Source organism: Emydura macquarii, unplaced genomic scaffold (genome assembly GCF_026122565.2).
Source record: "Emydura macquarii macquarii isolate MOO-44397 ecotype Brisbane River unplaced genomic scaffold, CSIRO-AGI_Emac_v2 contig_2768, whole genome shotgun sequence".
Classification (NCBI taxonomy): Eukaryota; Metazoa; Chordata; order Testudines; family Chelidae; genus Emydura; species Emydura macquarii.
In genome coordinates this window covers 24,658,995-24,680,776 of record NW_027132905.1, presented here as the reverse complement: position 1 = coordinate 24,680,776, position 21,782 = coordinate 24,658,995, and the positions used below count along the sequence as shown (strand labels likewise).

Below are 21,782 nucleotides of genomic sequence, written 5' to 3'. Positions count from 1 at the left end.
CCGTTCAGATTGATGGCACTGACCAAAAAAAAGGGCCTTTTCTAGTGGACTGATTTCAAAATGAGTTCTAAAATTTCTACATTATCACCCATATTCATATGAAAAAATCTACAGTAACTGGACAATGTGCAAGGCTGAAAAAACGTGGCTAGCTTTTAAGTAATGTATATAAGGATCCAGTCATTATTCAGTAGTTTGGTATTTGCTGTAACCTTAATCACTATGAATTAATTTGAGCATCATGTGGCTATAGTCAGTAATTCTACAGGAATACCAGCATAATTTAGCTATTTAATGTACCATAATTTTCAAGCATTGATCATGGTATTGACACTGACTTCCAACATGGTTAGCATTCCTCATGTGACCCTTCTAGATAGCAAAGATACTCTGAGAGCTTGTCTACATGACCTTGTAGTTTGGCCTAGGGGATGTGAATTGCAGAGTGCGCTAGCATGCAGTGCTTTAACTCTCCTGTGTGAACTAAAAGGTACCTAGTTTATGTGAATGTGGTCCTCGTTAAATAGGACTGCTTGAACTTTAGTTTATGTGAACTAAGTACTTTTAGTTGGCACCCACAGCATAGCGATAGGGAAGTTAGAGTACAGCACGCTAGTGCATGCTGCAGTTCACACCCTTGTAGTCCAAGCTGTGGGGCTATATAGACACAGCCTTAGGTTTTCAGATAGTGGCAGGGGAATGGGGACACCATATAAACATGTAACAAAAGCCAGTAAACAGGGGTTTAACAGCTTCAGTCTTAGTATGGCAAATATCACACACTTTGGCTTATGAGCTTATTCTGGAGACTAGAATCAGGATGTGATGCCTCCTAGGATCTGCTAGCTCAAATGACCCAAGGTTTAGTTGTTCCAGGTCCCTTTACATAGTTCCAGTTACCCAGAGTACCTCATTGCCTTTGCTTGCCCGCTTTTGCACCTGGTCCCTGGAAATGAACAGCAGCTGGGCTGGCCTAGGCCTAATGGCAGCCATTTCTCGTGAGTAGCAGATTTAACAGGAATCCAGCTTCTCTCATTCCTGCATCAAGATGAGGAAAGGAAGCCACTGCTTAAGATCTTGGCTTTTCCCTGGACTCACTCCATATACACACAGGCCTGTAAAAAAGGAAAACAAAATGCTTGTATGCAACTTAAATGTATTAGGCTCCCCTTCTGGCCACAGCTGTACGGCTATCCAATTCTTCTCCCCACCAATGCTGTTGTAACTTTCTAACTACATTTCTGGAAACTGTTTTAGTTTTTCAGTTTTGGCTGAAGACAACACTGAACTTTCATCTGACATTTAAAGTTCATTTAAATACTTACTTCCTTTTGCTTTGTAAATATATTTAATTCTGAACTATTTTGACAAACCCAGAAAACTAATTCCAAGTTCTGGAAAAGGATGATTTTGTTTTTCCTGCCTGCCTCTGTGCAACTCATTTGTCTGTGTGAAATTACAGAATCTTAAAAATTTGTTCATGCTCCCCAGAGGTTCTCAATTGGATGGGGGTACTTGAGTTTGGGCTCCGTCTACAGCCCTCTTTCTGTCTGAGGGAGCTGGGGGAAAATGCTTGTAGTAGCCAATGTTAAGCAATTTAAGCGTCTCATGCTGCTCTTCAGCAATCTTCCCACTGACTTGTCTTCTCTTGCTCAGACAGTTGTACTTCAGGGAGAGAAGGCAGCCTTACTTATCTCCCTCTATTGTGAAAATATATTCAGCCCCTCAGACCACTGCTACTTGAAGGCAAAAAAGACATTGAAGATAGCACAAGGAATTCCTAAGTTTGTGTGGGTGTGAAAGGTTGACAGCCCCTGAAGATGCTGGCTTGGAGGCAGGTTGGCCATAAGCCTCCTGAATAGACAATAGAAGACAGCCCGGTCTGCTTTCAATCACACTAGAGAAGATAGTAAGCGTTCTTCTTTTCCCCCATCCCCTTCCAACATATGAGGCAGCAGGGAGCTGTGGTCTTCATGGGGTGGGGGCAGGAGGGGAAGATAGAATGAGTATGGGTCTTGTTAGAGGCTTTAAGGGCATTATTCTTAGTAAAGTTCAGACACTTGTCTCTTAAGTCCACAAAGTCACTGCATCACGAACGCTAGTTTTCAATATCTGGTTTAGAACTGTGCTCCCTGATGCTGGATGGCTTGGAGATTGATTAATTTACTCTAAGGGAAAAAGACATCAGCTACTATTGTGGATGGACATTGATATAAACTTGCATCAGAAGCTGAGTACTTTAACTAGGGTAACAAATAACTAGATAAAGCAGGAGTAATCAACTCCCCGTAAGCAGGTCAAATCCAGACTGCCAGACACTTTTTAACGGCCTCCGAAATCATTTTATTTGTTATGATCTTTATTGTTATTTTATTATTTTCTTTGGAGTCTGGATATTGACTATACCTTGACAAAGAAATTTGGATCTTGACAAATATTTAACTATCTCTGAGTTCAAGAATGATGAAAACAAAGTCATGAGCTCTTGCACATACTGGTAACCAGTGGAAGTGGTTTGCCTTTTCCTGATCCCACCCTTCTTCCTGTCTCTTCCTCTGTTGCCATAGATGTTAAGAAATTCTTAGTAAAATTGATCTTGATGTGTTCTGAAATAACACTGTACCTCTATGTACTACTAACATGTTGCACTGTACCTTTTCCTTAAGACAAGAATGAATTAAAAAAAGGCTGATGGCTATAACAAGAATTTTTAATCACACATTAACTCTTAGAGGCCTTATATGCTATCTGAAGTCACTGGCTTAGTGCTCCCTTCCGTAAAACAGAATGTGCTTTAATTAGTGTGCAAAACCGTGAGATTACTTAAATGAAATCTACCACCAATAGCTAGCTGCAAACAGAACTGGATTCACATTGGATCGCTTTTAATTTTTTGAGCCCAGGTTGTTAATGATTAACAGTTGCTTGGCTGTTCAATGGCTTTAGGGCTTACATGGGTATGACTTTCATGTTCCTGGAAAAATTGAGGTTGACATCACAAAATGGATGTCACTGTTGACTATTTGGTGTGCTTAGTGGAGATGCGCAGTCTAAGAAGCCAAAGAATAGGTGGGAAATTTTTCCAGAGTTAATTAAATATAAAACTCTCATTGAAAGTCTATAGGACTTTGGTGCTTAATCAAAACAAGCTGCCCTTGTTGCCTTTGCAAATTTTACCCTGAACTTGCGTAGATTATACTACTCTGAGCCCCTAGTCATAATCTCTTTCTAAATCATGTAGTCACCCATGTAGATCAAAACTGAAGGAATTTAAATTACTGAGTGTACATATTATGAGTGTACATATTCTCTAAGTAGACAACTTATGTCTTCAGAACTTTATATCAGCAATATACACCAGTAATATATACAATAAATATTTATATATAATAAATAAATATATCACCAGCATAAATGAATAATGAAAAATACAAAATTGCTTCCTCCAAAGTTGCTTCCTCCAAAAGGCGAGTCACTAGCTAGGACCACCGTGATAGTTTCAGGAAATTCCTATTATATGATGACTGTAGAGCAAGGGTGGAATAAAAAAGAGATGTTGTCACAAAACACCAGGCCTGTAAGAAAAACTGTTACAAATATATTTTGACTAATCTTTTTTAGTGACACAAATATGTGGAGACTGTAACACATAATAAAATCAGTGCATGTGGGACCTGAAAAACCCATGGGACAATATTTGTATGAGAACTTCATTTTGAAGGGGGTTCTAGTTTCATCCTGTCTAGCTGGTGTGCCTAATGCAAGTTCTGCATTTATATGTAATACTTAAATTGCAGTACACTAGTGACTTTACTTTAGGAATTTTTCATGAATTGTCACGTTGTTCATACAGTTAAATTATTGCTATATTGAGGGAGAGAGGTTTTGCTTTGAATCTACTTGAAATGTCTGGATGAAGTGTCTTTTTGAACTTAGTTTTCTTCTCTTAAAAACTAGCCAGGTTGCTAGCTCTGTAGCTGTTCCCTGGTCAGTTAGCCATGTAAAACAGCCGGCCTGCTAAAATCGAGTTGGTTAGCTGTACTAACAATATGCAGGGCTGGTGGAAGGAGACAAGCATTCAGATTCCATCCAGCGCTCCCCAAAAGCAGTAGTTGCAGGTTAAAGATGGTTGGTGTAGTAAGTATTTGAAATGGAAAGCAGACCCTGGAGGACTGGGGGAGCCACATTATATAAGATAATTGTATACTGATGATTGAAGAAACACTAAAACAAACTACAGTTGGTAGGAGATATCTGTGGTATAGGGGAGGAAGGAAGAGAGGACAATTCCATAGGAAGGGAGAAAGCAGGACCAAATCATGGCAGGGAAGTGAGTCAGAGTTCTTGAAGCACAAGACAGAAATCAGAGCCTTATTGTTTCTCTATAAATGGAAATGAGTGTTGAGAGAGGTGAGGTCCAAAAAGCAAAGACCCATTGGAGAGGTAAGAGGGATGTGGGTGGAAGTCCCTCGGATAAGAACACAAAAGATTTTAACAGTGAGAGGCCCTTCATCCTAAGGGGGTTTAAGTACATGGTGGTTTTTAAATTACTTCATGCCACAAGATAGAAACTGCTGTACTATATTTAGATTGTATTTATTCCAATAAGTGTTTGAATAACTGCCCATGTGAACTTATGCATTTTGCAGTTTCTTGTAATTTGTGTCTTTGGGTTCTCGCATTTCATGAAAGGGGTGGTGATTCCAAATTTTGGTGAGACTGACATTACTTTTTAAATTAAACAAACAACAAAACATTGCTTTCCATGAAGATTGCCATTCAGTCCCTAAATGTAGATCAGAGGCTCAATGCAAAACCATTTCATAAGCAAGAATGGTTACGATAACATGTCATGCCAAATGCGAGTGCAATTTAAGGAGCATGTGGGAAACCAATCTTGTTTACAATAACTTCTGTTGCATGGTGGAATTTAAAGTTCTCTTAGCACACACGGAAGTGTGCTGTAAAATCAGTCAGCTCAGCATCTTTCCACTAAGCAGCCAAACCAAAAATGGAGGGCAGAGGGAGTTCAAGGGAAGAAGGCACATGAAAGATATCAGGATTCATCGTAATTCAACATTACTCTAATGAATAACTAACTGCAAATAATCCTCTTTGTAGAAAATTTTTCATTATTTCAGTTTACTTATTAAAACTCTTCACATTCGTTACTCTTTATATTTGTTTTCTAGCTGCTTGCTTATTAGGAGACATATCAACCATGTGCACTCCTAGGGGTGACAGCAAGAGCTTGATGAAGAGTTCTAAGCCAATATGTGGGTTCAAGTCAGAGAGCGCCACGGCTCAGTCCTGAAGTTGACTGAAAGCATCTTCACTTATTGATGATTTCATATTGAATGAGCATTGCAGCTACAACTGGTGAAACCATTATTAGTCATCAATATGAACCTTTTTTGATAGTGAATAATTCATAAATGGATCTTTATTTCTTAACTGAGTTATAGTTAGATACTAAATAGTTAATGATTTTGCTGTGAAGCCTCAGATGGAAGTATGAAATGTTGGTCCCATGGAACACAGCAATACAGCTTTTGCTAAATCTTCAGGCAGAAGCTAAAGAAATGCTCTGCATAACCATACAATGTTCCAACAACGCATCAAGATACATAAAATGGCTTTACAATTCCTCATAGTGGGACGGGTGGAGAAAGGCCTTCTAACTTCATAAAAAAAGCATTGGTGTCTCATTTCCTGAGGCATAAATTTCAAACTTCTCATTGTCAAGGCTGTGCACAACTCCCTCTTATCCTCTGAGTTCTGCCCCATCCTTTCTTGCTGACTTTTCAATTTTCTTTTATGTTCTTAGCGCCTTCCCGAAGTTCTGCAAGTCCCTATTTAAATTCTGCTGCTTTTGAGAAATCTTCCTGTGTTAACCCCATGCTTGATGTTACTGAATTGTTCTACGTAACATATTTAAGCTCTTGGGCACAGAAAGCTTGTCCCCATTGTTGTGCTTGCAAATACAGTTAACTTCACATGAATGTTGAACATATTCTAACAAATCCTTGACATGGATTGGCAAGGATAAGCAATTCCTAGTTATCGTGAGTAGTAATCTAACCTTACCTTTAAATGACATATATGCTTGGGGGTGGAGGGTGGGATATTATCTTAGAAAATCGAATCTTGAGTGCCATTTATCGTCTTTATCCATTAACAAAGTATCCTTAATTGAAATTAATACAATGCACGCGAGTATGTGTGCATTCACTTAGTCACTGGGGAAGTTAATGATTAAGTTTGTAAGTAAAAAGTGAAACATGTGGTGAAATGCAATTGTATATGATTAGTAAAATGATGCAGCAGATAGCTAGTGGAAATGTTGCCTGTTTGCGCAAAGATATTCGAATCTCTCATATTCCTGTCTGTACCATTATTTGGGCTTCAATCCAAACATGCTGGATTGATGTAGTAACCACCTACATGTCCATGGAACCAGCTGGTGTATGTTGGATATGGAAGAGAGGAGGGAGCTGCTGTTGCCCACAGGGAGTGTGTAATTGCTGTAGGAAATTAAGTAGGAGTGCTTAATTAGAAAAAGTAGTATGACTTCTGGAAAGAAATAGCATGAAGTTCTAAATGGAGCCAAAACAATAAGCAGTACTCTTGTGAACATAACTGTAGAGTTTTGTACAAGTTCCTCAGCTGAAAGAAAATGGTGCCTGAGCTAAAATGGCACAGATTACTACAATCTCTTATTTATTTTAGATAACCTATGCATCCAGGATCTTCCATATTGAGATATCTGTTTCTGCTATAGCCATAATATTTCTATATGTTTATTGTGCTTTGGTCTTAAAGCTTGCTGTCAAGCTGAACTGCAAAATGGTTTCCTCCTTTGTACCTAGGAAATAGAATCATAGAAATGTATGGCTGGAAGGGATCTCAAGAAGTCCTCAAGTCCAACTCCCTGTGCTGAGGCAGGACCAAGTAAACCTAAACCATTCCTGACACATTTGTCCAACCTGTTCTTAAAAACCTCTGGTGGGGATTCCACAACTTCCTTTGGAAGCCAGTTTCAGTGCTTACCTATCCTTTTTGTTAGAAAGTTTTTCCTAGTATCTAACCTGAATTTCCCTTGCTGCAGATGAAACCCATTACTATTTGTCCTAACTCAGTGCACGTGGAGAACAATTGATCATAGTTCTCTCTGTAACAGTCCATAAGATGTTTGAAGACGGTTATCAGGTCCCCATTCAGTCTTCTTTTCTCAAAACTAAATATGCCCAGTTTTTTTAACCTTTTCTCATAGATTAGGTTTTCTATACCCTTCATCATTTTTGTTGCTCTCCTCTGGATTCTCTCCAATTTGTTGACATTTTTCCTGAAGTGTGGAGCTCAGAACTGGATACAATACTCCAGCTGAGGTCTCACCAGTGCTGAGTAGAGCAGGACGATTATCTCCCTTGTCTTATCGACAACGCTCCTGTTAATACACCTCAGAATGAGAGAAGCCTTTTTTGCAACTGTATCACGTTGTTGACTCATTCAATTTGTGATCCACTGCCACCCCCAAACCCTTGTCAGCAGTACTACGACCTAGCCAATTATTCACCAGTTTGTAGCTATACATTGATTTTTCCTTACTAAGTGAAGTACTTTGAACTTGTCTTTATTGAATTTCATCTTGTTGGATTCAGATCAATTCTCCAATTTGTCATGGTCATTTTGAATTCTATCCCTGTCCTCCAAAGTGATGGAACTCTTTACAACTTGGTAGTGTTGGAATTTTCTCTGAGGCCTCTTTTCTTTCTGCTTTTGAAGAATTTAGTTTGACTTTAGATTTTGTTACTTACACATTTTTATTTTGCATACAGCAGCACAACACTGAGTTGATTAGATTCAAACTTGGGAAAGTGGATGCAGGGTACACAGAAACCCTTACCTTTTATACACATGTACACATTTTATTGTATTTACTGTACACTGCATTACATATTTTGGATTGGCTTCGTTACCTTGTAGGAATCAATTCCAGTATAGCATGCTTTGTTCACATTCTATTTATGCTTGACTGACTTTTTATTTTATTTTTATATTTTTATTGTATTGTTTGTTATTTTGTTTATAGTAAATAGTTCCTTAAGTGTTCTCCCTCTTATCTTAGCTGGCTCAGACATTTTGTCTTTTAGCCTACTGACGCTATTTGCTTATTTAATTAGCACAAACATTCTGTTTTCAGTCTGATGATTCATTTACCTGCCTAATCCTATCTTCCAAAGAACGAGGTCTCCTTCCCCTCCCCCTCCGCCCATGGACAAGGGATGTTTGGGTGCAAATAGAATGATTACCAGTGACTCCCATTTGATGGTGTCTGTTGTGGCCTTTGTCACAGTCTCCTTCATCTGAGTGCTTGGCTATAGAACATGACTCTCAATCTGATTCAGAGGGGTAAGGTTTAGACAAAATCCATTTAGGCTTTCTTGGCATGGTGTTGTTCCCACCAAAAAGTTTGTGGTATTTCAGAGCCCATAGTGTGTTCCCGAGCTGTACCGCCTCCTTCACTCCCTTTGTAATGACTAGTTGGGTCCAACCTTCCTTCCTGGTGGTTAGGTTTATTTGTGCAAAGCACTCATAGAACCATCTGTGCTTCATTCATTTACAGCATGCTGTTTACTACCTCTTCTCCTTGCGTGGCCATTTTCACACTATTTATAGGTCTTACTTTTTATTGTATTCATACTGTTAACATCCACCAGTTTTTTAGGTTCCCTGGACATCTAGGCATAGCAACTGTAATTGGCACAGTTGAATTATTAATTTATAGGGTGCCCAAGGTCCAGGACTTTCTAGCCTTGCAAATTTTTGTCCCTAACATTCTTAATTCTCCTTTCCACTAATGTGGTCCAGATAAGTGTGTTGTTTAACAATGTTGATCATTCCCCCTGCTTTTTTCTATTTCCTGTATTAGGTGCATGGCAAGTTTGGTACCATATATACTTCACATAATTGCTTAAAAACATTTTTTAATTAATTAATTACAGCATTTACAGGTATTTTAATTCATTTTAAAGCTTGCTCAGTGGAATGCATATTATTAACAGTTAATACCTTTTGCTGCAAGGTTAAAGTACTAATCCCTCCTTCATTTTTTTGTGTGGCTTGACTAAATTTATGAGTTAGTGAGTTGAGTTTAAGGTTTAATTTTTTAATGTTTGCATTAAAAATGCTTTTTATTTTTTCACTTAAAAATTTTTTTTATAGGCCTACCTACAAGTGTCATCCACAAATTTGGTAAGATTACTAACAAGTCCATTATCCAAGTCATTAAGGAAAATATTGAATAGTACTGGACTGACCCATGTATCCCCACTAGATATGTCCTCCCAGTTTTACAGTAAACCAATGATAACTACTCACTGAAGACACTCTTACAACCAAATGTGTACCTATGTTATAGTATTTTCATCAAGACTGAATTTCCCTAACTTGTTTGTGAGCATGTCATGTGGTACTGTGTCAAAAGCCTTACTAAAATCAGGACATATCTTGTCTACGGGTTCCCCCATCCACTTGGCCAGTAACCTTGTTAAAGAAGGAAATTAGGTTGATGTGGCATAATTGGTTCTTGACAGATCCATGGTGGTTCTATCTTTAGAACCCTGTTATCTTCTAGGTGATTACAAACTGCAGTAGAACCTCAGAGTTATGAACACCTCGGGAATGGAGGTTGTTTAGAACATAGTTTCTCAACCTGTGGTATGCGAGACACAGGCAGGAGATCCCTGGGGAAAAATAGAGTGAAGGGGAGGTGAGCGGTAGCTGCTGACTTCTGGAGAAGCCAGGCAGCAGCAGCCAGCTTCCCACCCGCTCCCAGCTGAGAGGCGTGTGGCAGCCCCCGGCTTCTATGGAAGGCGGGTGCTTCCCGCTCAGTCACAGCTCCCAGCTGGGAGGTAGGCAGTAGCCGCTATCTTCTGGGGGAGGCAGGCAGCAGCCCCCCGTTTCCCGCCGGGTCCCAGCTCCCAGATGGGAGCCCGGTGGCAGCCTCCTGTGTCTTGCGAGCTGGGCTCACAGCTGGATGGCAGCCACCCGTGCCCTGGCTCCGAGCTGAGGGACAGCCTCCAGTGCCCCAGCTTGAAGACAGGCAGCAGCTGCCTGCCCACATCCCTGGGTCCTAGCTGTCGCGGAAGCCTCCTCTGCCCCAGCTTGGATTGGGTGGCAGTTGCCCACCTCCCAGGCTGGCAGCCAGGCGGCAGCTGCCTGCAACTTGCCCAGGTGGCAGCTCCCCTCCCCTGCTCAAAGTCTACTGCCCAGCAAACTTGTCAATTTCACTGTTCCAGCTGAGCAATGAAATTGACAACTATGACAGCCCCAGATTTCACCAGTTACCCTCTTTTCCTGTCTCGCTCTCTCTCTCCTCCTCCTTCCCTGTCTCTTTCTCACCCTTTCTTCCTCTCAAATCTATGGCAAAAAATTTGGTGCGGCACTTTACATTCCTCAGCATTGGCATGCCATTCAAAGCCTCTTAGCTTTGGCCAACATCACCTCTAACCCAGGTACATACTTGAGTTGCACACCCCTGGTGTAAAGGTAACACTACGCACAATAGATCTGACATCTGTCATATCACAGCCTCATATACTCAGCTCTTCCAACATATGACTCACATTAGTCTGTAAATATAAAATCCCATGGAAAATTCAGTGTTGGGGTACTTATTAAAATTTTCAGAAGTTAGGGAGTATTTGCTACCTTAAAAGGTTGAGAAACACTGGTTTAGAACTCTGAAATGTTTGTCACTCTGAACAAAATGTTATGGTTGTTCTTTCAAAAGTTTACAACTGAACATTGACTTAATACAGCTTTGAAATGCTACTATGCAGAAGAAAAAAGCTGCTTTCCCTTTATTAGTAGTTTATGTTTAACACAGTACTTTATTGTATTTGCTTTTTGCGGGGCAGGGAGGGGTGGGGGTGTCTCTGTTTTGTGTACTTCCAGTTCGAAATGAGGTATATGGTTGACTGGTCAGTTCGTAACTCTGAGGTTCTTTTGTACCTTCATGACACTGGAACTGTGGCAGAGCCAGGATTAGAACTCAGATATTTTGCATTCCTTTCCCCTGAGCTTCAGAAATGAAACACTGTCCTTCCTGCACATCATGCTGATGCCATTACTGGTTCTTTTCAGTACAGCATTCAAAAAGTTATTGAACAGATGAGGAGGAGGGCTATATATATATATATATACTGCAGCTGGATTCTAAAAGGGCCTAAATAAATATTGTGATGAATAACATATGGTTTGCTTCTTGAGATAGAACTACTTGCACCTTATTTTTTTAAGGATCAAATTCATTGTCCCAGGGATCAGGGAAGAATTTCCCTCCAGTGTATGGTGTATCACTAACCTGAAGGCCAAAATCTTAACTGGGACATAGTATGGGGGTAAACTGATGAAGCTTCAGGTATTAGACATTGTAGGAGGTAGAATGCTAGACGTCATGAACCAATGGTCTGATCTGGTGTTTCAATATCCAGTAAGTAAAAGTAACTTAATATGAGTAAAAGAACTTGAATCCAAATGTTTGAATGAGTTGCTCCCCTTGTGGGTAACAAACTTTTTGTTAGTTTATGCTTGAAAATGCAGTTTGTTGGTTAGGGCTAAGAGGCAGGCAGCAGCCTGTGTCCATTAAAGACAAAGCAGTTCAGCAGCAGAGGCTTCAGTTAACAAGTAAAATAATACTATCTGGTGCAGCAGGAGAATGGTGCTAGACTAGTCCCCAAAGCATTCATAAGGAGGTACAGGCACTGTCAGGCAGTATTAGAGTTTCAACTTTACTGAAAACTCTTTTGCATCAAACTCCACAAATGGTTCCCATGAAAGACAAAGCAGAGTTGTTGACCACTTTGTGCTTGTGTTCACAAGCAGAAAATTTGCAACTTGAGTTGTTCGTGTGCCTTCTAAAATCCCACCCTTACTGCTGTTCAGGTGCTGCATGTTTGTGTTGATGGTTACCTTGTGGAACAGGTGGAGGAAAGAAGCCAAACAGATGAAATTTAAAGTGATTATTCAGTTGTCATTCCAGCAGGTGGTTTGAATCAGCAAAATCTGTAGCAATTCACTGATAAACAATGCAACCTTTGTTCCCAAGAATGTGAGTTGCTTCAGTTATTTGGAGGAATTAGCCTACTGCACAATACCAGTAACTCTTTGTTTAATGAATCATGGTTCAGCTATTGAGCACTTTAATACTACTTTGGTAAATTGGAGAAGGGAGATTGTCCAGCTGATGTCGCCTTTCTGATGAACAAATTCCACCTAATCTCTAATGAATGGATTAGAAAGACTGCACACTCCTTATGGAGAATGTTGCACTGTGCTTTACATGGACTTCAGAGTGACACACAAACTTGCTTTCTCCATGTGAGTGCTCTCCCTTGTTATTGGAACTGAATGTTGATTGAAACATGACTTGACATGAGCTTCAGATGAATGTCTACTCTGGATGTGGTGGGACTTGGGATCCAAAAGATAGTTTTATTAGCTGCTGATATGGTGCTGTACAAGATGCTAAAACTTAAGGTCAGCCTCTCATGAAGAATTTAAAACTTGAGAATAGCACATATGACAAGATGTCCTGGTAGACACAGAGTGGGCATGGGCAGTTGCCTTAGATTTTATGATCGCTTTTTGGATTATTCTGATGTAATTCTGTTCAGTTGTAGTGTATAGATGAAGTTGAGAAGACACTAGATTCAGGTTAGTTTGTGGACTATGCTGTGAACATGAACCTATGAGGGATTTAAATGAGATGCACACAGTGTAATAGGGAGGCCATACCATACACGTGGGGCAGCGTGAAAAAGAATCGCAAACTTGACATCTAGACTCATTTTAAAACATTGCTTTCTTTTCCCACATCACATGTTGACTGAGTCCTTTGAGATCATCTTCCTTAATCCTCCTGTGACTGAACAGATGGGCCCTGGATAGGTCCGATTAGGGGGTCAAGAGATGTACAGTATAAGGAGGGATCCAGGAAGTAAGGGAGAGACAGGTCACAATTAGGAATTCCTGGGTGGAGGGATGTTGAGACACTGGAACTAGAGGAAGGCCCAGGGAGCACCACTGTCCTGTATAAGGGGCAGGAAATTGGAGAAAACTCAGGCAGAAGACAGCCAACAGCCTGCAGAATGGCAGAGGGGATGCTTCCTGCTAATCTCCGAGAGCTGGGGTGAAGAGAAAAATACAGGAAAGTGCCCTCTGTCCACTGTTCTGTACAAAGGGCAGGGAGATGGGAAAGTACTCAGAAGGGATGTGGTAATGAGCCAAGGGTGGCAGATATTACATAGACATATAAGAATGGCCATACTGGGTTAGACCAATGGTCCATCTAACCCAGTATCCTGTCTTCTGACAGTGGCCAGTGCCAGATACTTCCAAGGAAATGACAGAACAGGGCAATTATTGAGTGAGCCATCCCTTGTCATCCAGTCCCAGCTTCTGACATAATTGCTTGCATTAACTTGTTAAACTCGTTCTTTGCCTGATTGATTCAATGGGGCCTTTGAGCAGGGGTAAGCCCAGGAGCCCTTCATTTTGAAGGAAGATCAGAGATTGAAGAAGAGTCAAGAATGTTAAAAGGCATCCGAGCATGAGTTACAGTATGGGACTTTGTTTACGCCTTTGAGATGTTTATAATAATTACCCTATGACAAGGAAGTTAAGTGTTGGAAAAGTACTCTTGAGGAGCAGGGGGGACTGAGGGTGGGATGCCTGCAGGGGGTGGCATCCCATTCCATGAGGGGGTGTTCCAAGATAACGACTCCATGACAAAGTTACTGGTGCTTAATTGTTATCAAACTCTCTATGTGCCTTCTTTACACCTTCGTGAAATCCTGACCATCTTTAAAGTCCATGGCAAAACTCCTATTGACTTTAGGAAGTTTGGGATTTTCAACCTTTGTGTTTTCATGTCCTGAGAGATTAGACTATTTTTGCTTTATATATTTTAGCTTAATATGATGGCTTGTCAAAGTATAAAGAAACATACCAATAAAAATGTAACTTGCTTCCTCCCAGGAAAAGTTTACTCAAATGGTGCTATTACAGAACTCATGGTGCTTAACACCAAGATGTACAATCAATCACAAACATGAAGCAACAGGGGCTCAGAAATGGTCATGTTCAGTTTTAAAACAGCAACTGCATTGGCTACTCTGAGTAGTCCAAGGAGAATATTTTCTAAAAGGAGGACTAAAATGTGCTACTACACATGGTATTACAAAGGCGCTAATTGTAGGAATGGGTTACCTAGTTAAGGGCTCCTGTTACGAATGTAGAGAAGACACAACTCTAATCTTATCGCTATCAGACAATGTCTTAGGCCTGGTCTGCGCTGCCACCGGCAGTCGACTGGAGATACACAAGCTACATAACATAGCTTGTGTATCTTCTGTTGATGTATTTATGTTGCAATACCATGGTGTCTTCACAGCGCTGCGTCGACAAAGATGCCCTCCTATTGACGCAGCCTTACTCCCTTCCAGTCTCCACTACCCCCTCAATCGATCCCACTGCATCAGTCGCCGCAGAGCCGACAGTGAAGACATATCCTTAGCAGCTTAAATGGCAGAGACAGATTTTAAAACAAGGTTCTGGTTTTCATGGGCAATCCCACTCCAGAAGCAGATGCTAGAGGTCAACCCTTGAGTTTTGCTGCCATTATTGCAGATGTGTGTGCATAGCTTGTTTTATTACAAGACTAAATTGAAAGAGAAACTAACCTGCTATTGCTTTGTCTGGGAGATATGACAGATTGTGGGATATGTCTGTGTCAGCTTATGAATTCCATTGTGGTTTTGTGACTGCCACCTTGTATTTTGACTTCCATTTTGAATGTATCCTGCAGTGTGGCTTTGAGAATTGACTTTTGTAGCAGGAACTTGACATCCATTGGAGAGACTAAGCCTGGGAAGCTGAGAGAAAGCAATCAAGGGCCATCATCACTGAGTGGAATCTATCCTAATAATGTTTTGCTATCATTAGGATCCTAGACTGCAGATTTGGGGGGCAAGCCAGGGCAAACCTGACTGGCCTGTGCTCTGCACACCAGGACACTATGCCACACACTCATGAGATAGGGTCGGTCTGGGCAAATTTTGTGAATGGCATTGTGAGCTGGCCCCCGGGGTTGTAGCATGGCTCAGGTTTGTGTGACGTTACAGAGCCACTCACTCAGATTTGGAGGGGTTAAATGTAGAGACTCCTGGGCCAGGGTAGTCAGGATGCTGGTGGCAGTAGGGGCACATGAGAGGGGAAGAGAAGGGTTGGGAGAGTTGGGTGGGGGGAGGGGGGGGGAACCTATGCCTGCCCCTCCTCTTTAAATGGCCCTTTGCAGCCCTTGATTAGGGCTATGGACTTTGAACAACTCTGCCCAGAAGCTAGTGGGAGATAGGGAATGGGGCTGGTGCCTGGAAATCTTCAAGCAGAAGTGCATGGGCAGAAAAGGTGAAAGAGGCTGTTTCTAAAAGAAGAATGTGCTCTAAGCCAGAAGGGCCATTCCACTGCCTAAGGAAGTCTGCTAGCTAAGAAGGCCAGGAGGGTTGCCTTGGCCTATGGATCTGGACCAAACCCAGGACTCTGAGTTGTTGAGGTCAGACTTGAGGGCGTTTGTGTTTAGGAGTTCATTATTTTCCATAGATTTGTAACTCTCTTTTCTGCTTTGTAAGAGTAAAAGTGTTTGGTGGTTCCTTGCTTTACTGCCACATTGTCAACGAAGGATGTAATTAAGAAACCAGATTCCTGGGTTGGATATGTTTATGCAACTGGGGGCTCAGGAGGGCTGAGACACTGGTACAAGGTCTAGGCAGCCCCACACAGAAGAGTGTCCAGACATGGGGTCTGTATCTGGAAGTGTGCCTGAGATGCTCCGTGCTAGGATCAGTGATCAGTCATTACCCAGACCCAGGAGGGCTTAGCACCATGTGTGTTTCAGTGATTGAATCCAATCACAACAGACTGGGGTCCATCCAGAAAGGGGGTTTGGGAACAGATTGTGACTGGAGGTATGTATGGAAGTATACTCCCTATGGTTTGCTAACAGCTTGCATGTCTTTTGCACCCACCATAAGTGTGCTTGTGGGGGGGTGGAGTGGAGTACCAGATACTTCTTTATATGTTCATTCCACACATTCAGTCTGAGGGCTGCTTAGTGATCTGAATTCAGGACAGCACTACAAAGTTAGGTCGATGCAAGGCAGCTTATGTCTACCTACCTATGGAAGTGTCTACACTAAAATTTTGCTCCTGCTGGTGTAACTTGCCCGGTATACCAACTTAATAACTCCAGCTCCACAAGATATGTAAAGCCCATGTTGATTCAGTGTCCGTGTAGACACTGTGTTGCTTACGTCGACTGTTGCTAGCTTTCAGAAGCTGTGCCACAGTGCCCCACCCTGACAGTTCAGTTGCAAGCGCTTCTAGTGAGAATGCACACTGCTGACACAAGGAGCCAAGTGTAGACATGCACAAGTGATATAATTACTATAGCAGCTGTATGTCAGTTTGTTAGGCAGATTTAATTTTGTGGTGTGGACGTACCCTGTTAGGTTCTCCAGTGCTAATCATCTTTTGCTCCTGGTTATTGTTTAATATTGTATAATATGAGAAATGGGTATGGCATTTCATCTGAAGTATTTTTTTATATCTCCATTCTAAACTCTCATCCCAAAGTACTGTGACTTTACAGAGATAAACAGAGATTAAATTATTTGAACAATTTTGCAACATCCGTTTTGCAAGAATAGAAGCCAAAATACCTGAATATGCTCCCTCTAATTAATTATGGTGTATATACACATGCAAATGCACACCCCCACAAAATTAATACTGTGACAAATGAATTTACCCCCCTCCCCCCGTGATGTGCCTTTTTAATTCTCCTGATGAGTGTGGGTTTGGGAAGAACAAATTCCCAACTTACTTTTTGAAGGGTTTGGGTGTCACAGAAGAATGTGTAAACTAAAAAATGTTCAAACTATTCTGGAGAATAGAAAAATGTATGTCGTTCTAATGCTATTTGAAGCTGTATTATGGCATGCATCATGGAATCTTGGAGACACTTTAAAATACTCTTCACATGTCTGGCTTGAGTTCACTAAATTGTCTTCAAAGAGGAATGTAGGATTGAGCAACTCTGAAGAATTCTTGCTTTGGAGCAGGGTTTGCTCCAATTGCAAACTGCGAAACAAAGCAATAAGTATACATTGTGTGACTTATTCTTCAGCATCTTTATCAAATATGTATCAAGTTAAATAGTTATTAGAGCATGGCAGGATATATTTATGGGTAAAAACATCCTTTAAAGTAACAGCTCAGTCTGAACTTATTAGTATTCACACAAATTATGCATTCCATGCTATTGCAATCCATGTTTATGTTCCAACTGAAATCATTCCATTCCATTGTTTGTTTATTCCTGTTTGCACAAAGCTGCCACAACACCTATATTAAAAGTTAGTAGTGTTTTTATACTGCTTTGCTTTATATGTTGCAAAAGAAAAATAAATTAATCCAGTGAGTCATAAGACCCAGCAGTCTTACTAAAGTTGGAGAGGGTCACAACCTCAATCTATTCTCCTTTGGGTGAAGGTAAGTAGTGTTAACAAAGCTACTTATGAATCATGAGAGAAGAGGTAGTCTTCAGACTGCCAGCTTTCCTGTAGCATGAGTTATATGGGATAGTGTTCTCAGAACATGTAACTTCACACAATATTAACAGGACTCTTGTGCATGCAGGGTGAAGTTTAACATGGTGCAAAAGGATTGTAGCTGGCCTTGAATGCCATTTAGATGCAGGACTTCTGTCCTGCAGTGATATTCATCCATAATGAACATATACCATCCTCCATGAATCTCTGTTTAAAAAAAGGAGAGCTTATTAATTGTAAAGTAAGACGTTTTAGACTTGCAGTATAACTTTCCAATTGTCTTTTGAATGGCTTGATTTAAGAATTTCAACTGAAAGCTACTTTGACATAGCCACTAACAGACTCCATCAATTCTAATGTATGTTTTTCTGCCAGTTCAGACATATATAGATATATTAGAAAGTCAAAGAAGATTAGATGTTAAGGTCTAGGTTTTTGCAGCTGGAACCTGCTAGTGATCTCAGATTCACCTACCAAGCTTTTTATAAAGAAACCTAAAATGCTATTTTCCTACAAACGCCATTTGGCTAGCAGAAGTTCATGCCATCTCTTCGGCTTTATCAGTGGTTCATCACTCCTGACCGTCTATATTAGCACAAAGTTTCAAGAGCTGCTGTTGAAACCAAGCAATAAACAGTTGCCATCTGAAATTGTAGGTTAGCCCAAGTTTGCTAACTGGCTCGAATCTCTGCAATCCTGTTGATGAATGTAATCCAAGTTAATAACAAGCTGAAAACAGAAGAGTTTCTTCTGGGCACAGCTGCTTACTAAAAACTTGCACATCTTTAATTTGTCCCCAATAGAGTGAGCTGAATAATGAACAAATTGGTTTAAGAAAACAATCATTTGTCATTAAAAGACAAATAGTGTGATTGGTCAATCAACTTTAATGTCCATGAAAATCAGTAAATTACAAAGGGGAATTTAATTCAACAAGAACACACTGTTGCCTGGCAAATGATGAAACTCACATGCATGAATGGATAAATCACCAACATTCAGTAACCTAGCTTCTGAACCCCAAAGTTATATTGCATAAAAAGAACATTGGTTGCAGAGGTCTTTGACTTTGGCAGTAAAGTGTGTGCAAGAATGACTCTGGGCCAAGGCACTAAGCATCGAATAGTTCATCTAAGAGATGGGGCTTCAGACTGTTCCTTCCCAGCTAAGAGTCAAGCCTGGAGGAAGAGTTCTGCTCTGGCAGCTGATAGGCAGGAAACTGTACAAAGAGAGGAGGCAGAGGTCAGAGAATAGCTTGTGACAGAGTAAACAATCGCTGGAGAAGGAGTTCCACTTGAGAAGCTGGACTTGGAAGCACTGTAGAAAGTTTGGGTGGGATTGACAGGGGGGACTCACATGCCTAACTGACACTTTGGGAGCCTAACCTTAAATCCCCCACCCAGCTGCTACCCTCTAGGTGCCTAAACTCCCTAGGTGCTGAAGCTTGCATGGGTGAAGTCCCCTAGGTACCTATCGGTGGGCACGTGCACAGCTGCCTCAGAACTGATGTCACTGTGCGGCTTGGTGCCTAATTCATGTGGAAGCCCCAGTGGGATTCAGAAAGTAGGAATTTCCCTGCTTTTCTCTCCTGCAGGGCCTGATGCAGTAGACATGCTCACAGAGAGCACTTCTGGATATGGCCCCACACGCCACAGCTAGAAGAGGAAGAGGTGGTTGTGGTGCCCCCCTCCCCTTATACCCAGGAGCCCAGTGGTTAGGGCACTCAGCTGAGAGGTGGGAGACCTGGGTTCAAGTCCTTGCTTCCCATAAGGCAAAGGGGGAATTTGAACTGGATCTTAAACATCCTGAGTGGGAGCTCTGACCACTGGGATATTGAGTTTAAGTGGGGGCACCACCTTTCCTGCTCCTTCTCATTTTCTCTTGAAAAAAGGGCTGACCTGGCTTAGGGACCTAACTCCAGGAGAGAGTTCATGGCAGTGAATCCCAAGTGGAGTGAAGCGCCTTCCTCTGGCCCAGAGCTAGGTGTCCATCTCTCCCCCTCACCCCGCCCTATTGAGGAGAGGGATTTTCATAGGGTTGCCAATTTTGGCTGGATGTATTCCTGGAGCTTTCATCACGTGCCATAATTTTTAATTCTAGAGACCTCTGGACAACCCTGGAGGGTTGGCAGTCTTAGGTTTCGGCCACACCACTTTCCGTAGTACTTCTTTCTGGCTAGTTTAGGCAGCTTCCCGCTCAGCCTGAATCCCTTTTTTAGTCATCTGTCTTTCCCCATACACTGTATAAGGAGCCTGGGCACCCAACTCAGTGCTGTGAATTCTACTTAGTGGCAAGGCAGCTAAAAGTTAGGCACTGCATCGGTCAGCCTAATCCCCCTTCTGAATCCCGCACTTTATGCCTGTCCTAGGGTAGAGTATGGTTTAGCTGATGGTACTCACTGTTCTAGTGGGGAGGGGAGCCTGGACTATTAATCCTTAATAAAGTCATTTGGGTGGGGCGTAGGGCTCTATACAATACAGACTGTTCTAACATGGTAGTGAGGAGAAGAGTGCTGTGAAAGAAGTGCCAGGAAAAATGGCTCTAGAGAAGAGAGCACTGGTGACAGGACCAGGTTGGAGAATGTTGACAGTAGTTGGAAAAGAGGATGCTGAGTTTGGCCATGGTGTTCTCCTCACACAGGCAGGAACTTGTGAGGTATGAGCAGGCAGTAGCGGCCCACAGAGTGGATAGCAGCGCTCCCCATGGCCGTCCCTTGGGGGGGGTCCGGGCCTGGGGCAAATCGCACTGATTTTTATAAGATTTTTATGCTGGTAAAATCTGAGGCTGTCATAGTTGTCAATTTCACTGCTTAGCTAGCTAAATTGACAAGTAAGCCTGCGGGTAGAGCCCGGCTCCAGGACTGGGCAAGCTGCTGGGCTCTCCATCTGGCTTTCTGGGCACCGGGCTTTGAGCTGGGGAGGGGAGGCGCCATCTGGGCAAGTTGCAGGCGGCTGCCGCCTGGCTGCCAGCCCAGAAGGTGAGCAACTGCCACCTGCTCTGAGCTTGGGTGGAGGAGGCTTCCGTGCAGGCTGGACCTGGGGATGTGGGCTGGCAGTTTCTGCCCATCTTTAAGCCAGGACACGGGAAGCTGTCTCTCGGCTCAGAGCTGGGGCACAGGTGGCAGCCACCCAGCTGCGAGCCCAGCTCGTGGGGCACAGAAGGTTGCTGTCGGGCTCCCACCTGGAAGCTGGGACTGGGCGGGACGCGGATGGCTGCCTTCCGGCTTCCCAGGACTGAGGCAGCTGCCATCCACTTCTTAGCTAGGAGGTGGGACCAGGTGGGAAGCTGGCAGCTTCCACCCACCTCCCCCAGAAGCTGGCAGCTGCTGTCTGCCTCCATTCACTGGGTTTTTTGCAGCATACCCTCTGCATGCCCCAGGGGTACGCATACCACAGGTTGAGAAACTATGTGCTCAAGGACAAATGACGCAAGTGCCCTTTTGTCAGTTCAAGATTTCATGGCTTCAAGATGAAGGTCCTCCTGAGGTTTACTACTTATATTAGAAATATTATTATATTATATTAGAAGTAGATTCAGTAAGAGATATTACCTCAACCACCTTGTTTGTCTCCTTCTATATGCTAATATAAGAAAAGATACTTTGGCTCCCTGAGATGAAAAAAGGCAAACATTCTTAGCAGAAAATAGAGAGAACTCTGATTCCTGAAGCTGGAGTTTCTTTGCCACAAATTGGCTCCCATCTGTGCAAGACTCTGGTTCCCCAGTTTTTTTAAGAGAGCTTGGTATGCTAGGGTTGTGGGAAACCTGCACACTAGGAAGGAGTTAAAACCATGTATGTATTTAACTAAGCGTATCTAGACATTGTTCTTCCTCCATATCTTAATTTCTCTCCAGAGAAACTCAACAGCAACGGAAAACGCTGTATGCTGCTCATGAAGTACATTAAAATATTCTGTATTTCTTCTAAAATCCGCTCATGCAAAAATAAAAATATAACCCAATTCCCTCTAGTCAATATTCCACATGCTGATTTTTCTGAAGGTGCTATGCTACTCCTATGTTGGCAGATATGTTCCTGAGAAGTCTAGACTGTATAACCTGTTGTGTTAAATCCATTTTTTATAGAGTCACGTTCAGTAGGTGTCATGT

General features: G+C 42.0%; 1 protein-coding gene across 2 annotated transcripts in view; it reads left to right on the top strand.

The window, feature by feature from the left end:
* Positions 1 to 21,782, top strand: part of SLIT3 (slit guidance ligand 3) — a 676,405-nt gene that overhangs the window by 8,713 nt on the left and 645,910 nt on the right. Inside the window, exon 1 of one of the 2 annotated variants that reach the window (XM_067566651.1) lies at positions 12,294 to 12,384. The exons of the other annotated variant lie outside the window; for it this stretch is intronic. Within the exon in view, the coding sequence (XP_067422752.1) occupies positions 12,347 to 12,384 (38 nt within the window). The 5' untranslated portion in view covers positions 12,294 to 12,346. Of the gene's footprint in view, positions 1 to 12,293; positions 12,385 to 21,782 lie in introns of those variants that run through there. 2 annotated transcript variants of the gene reach the window in all.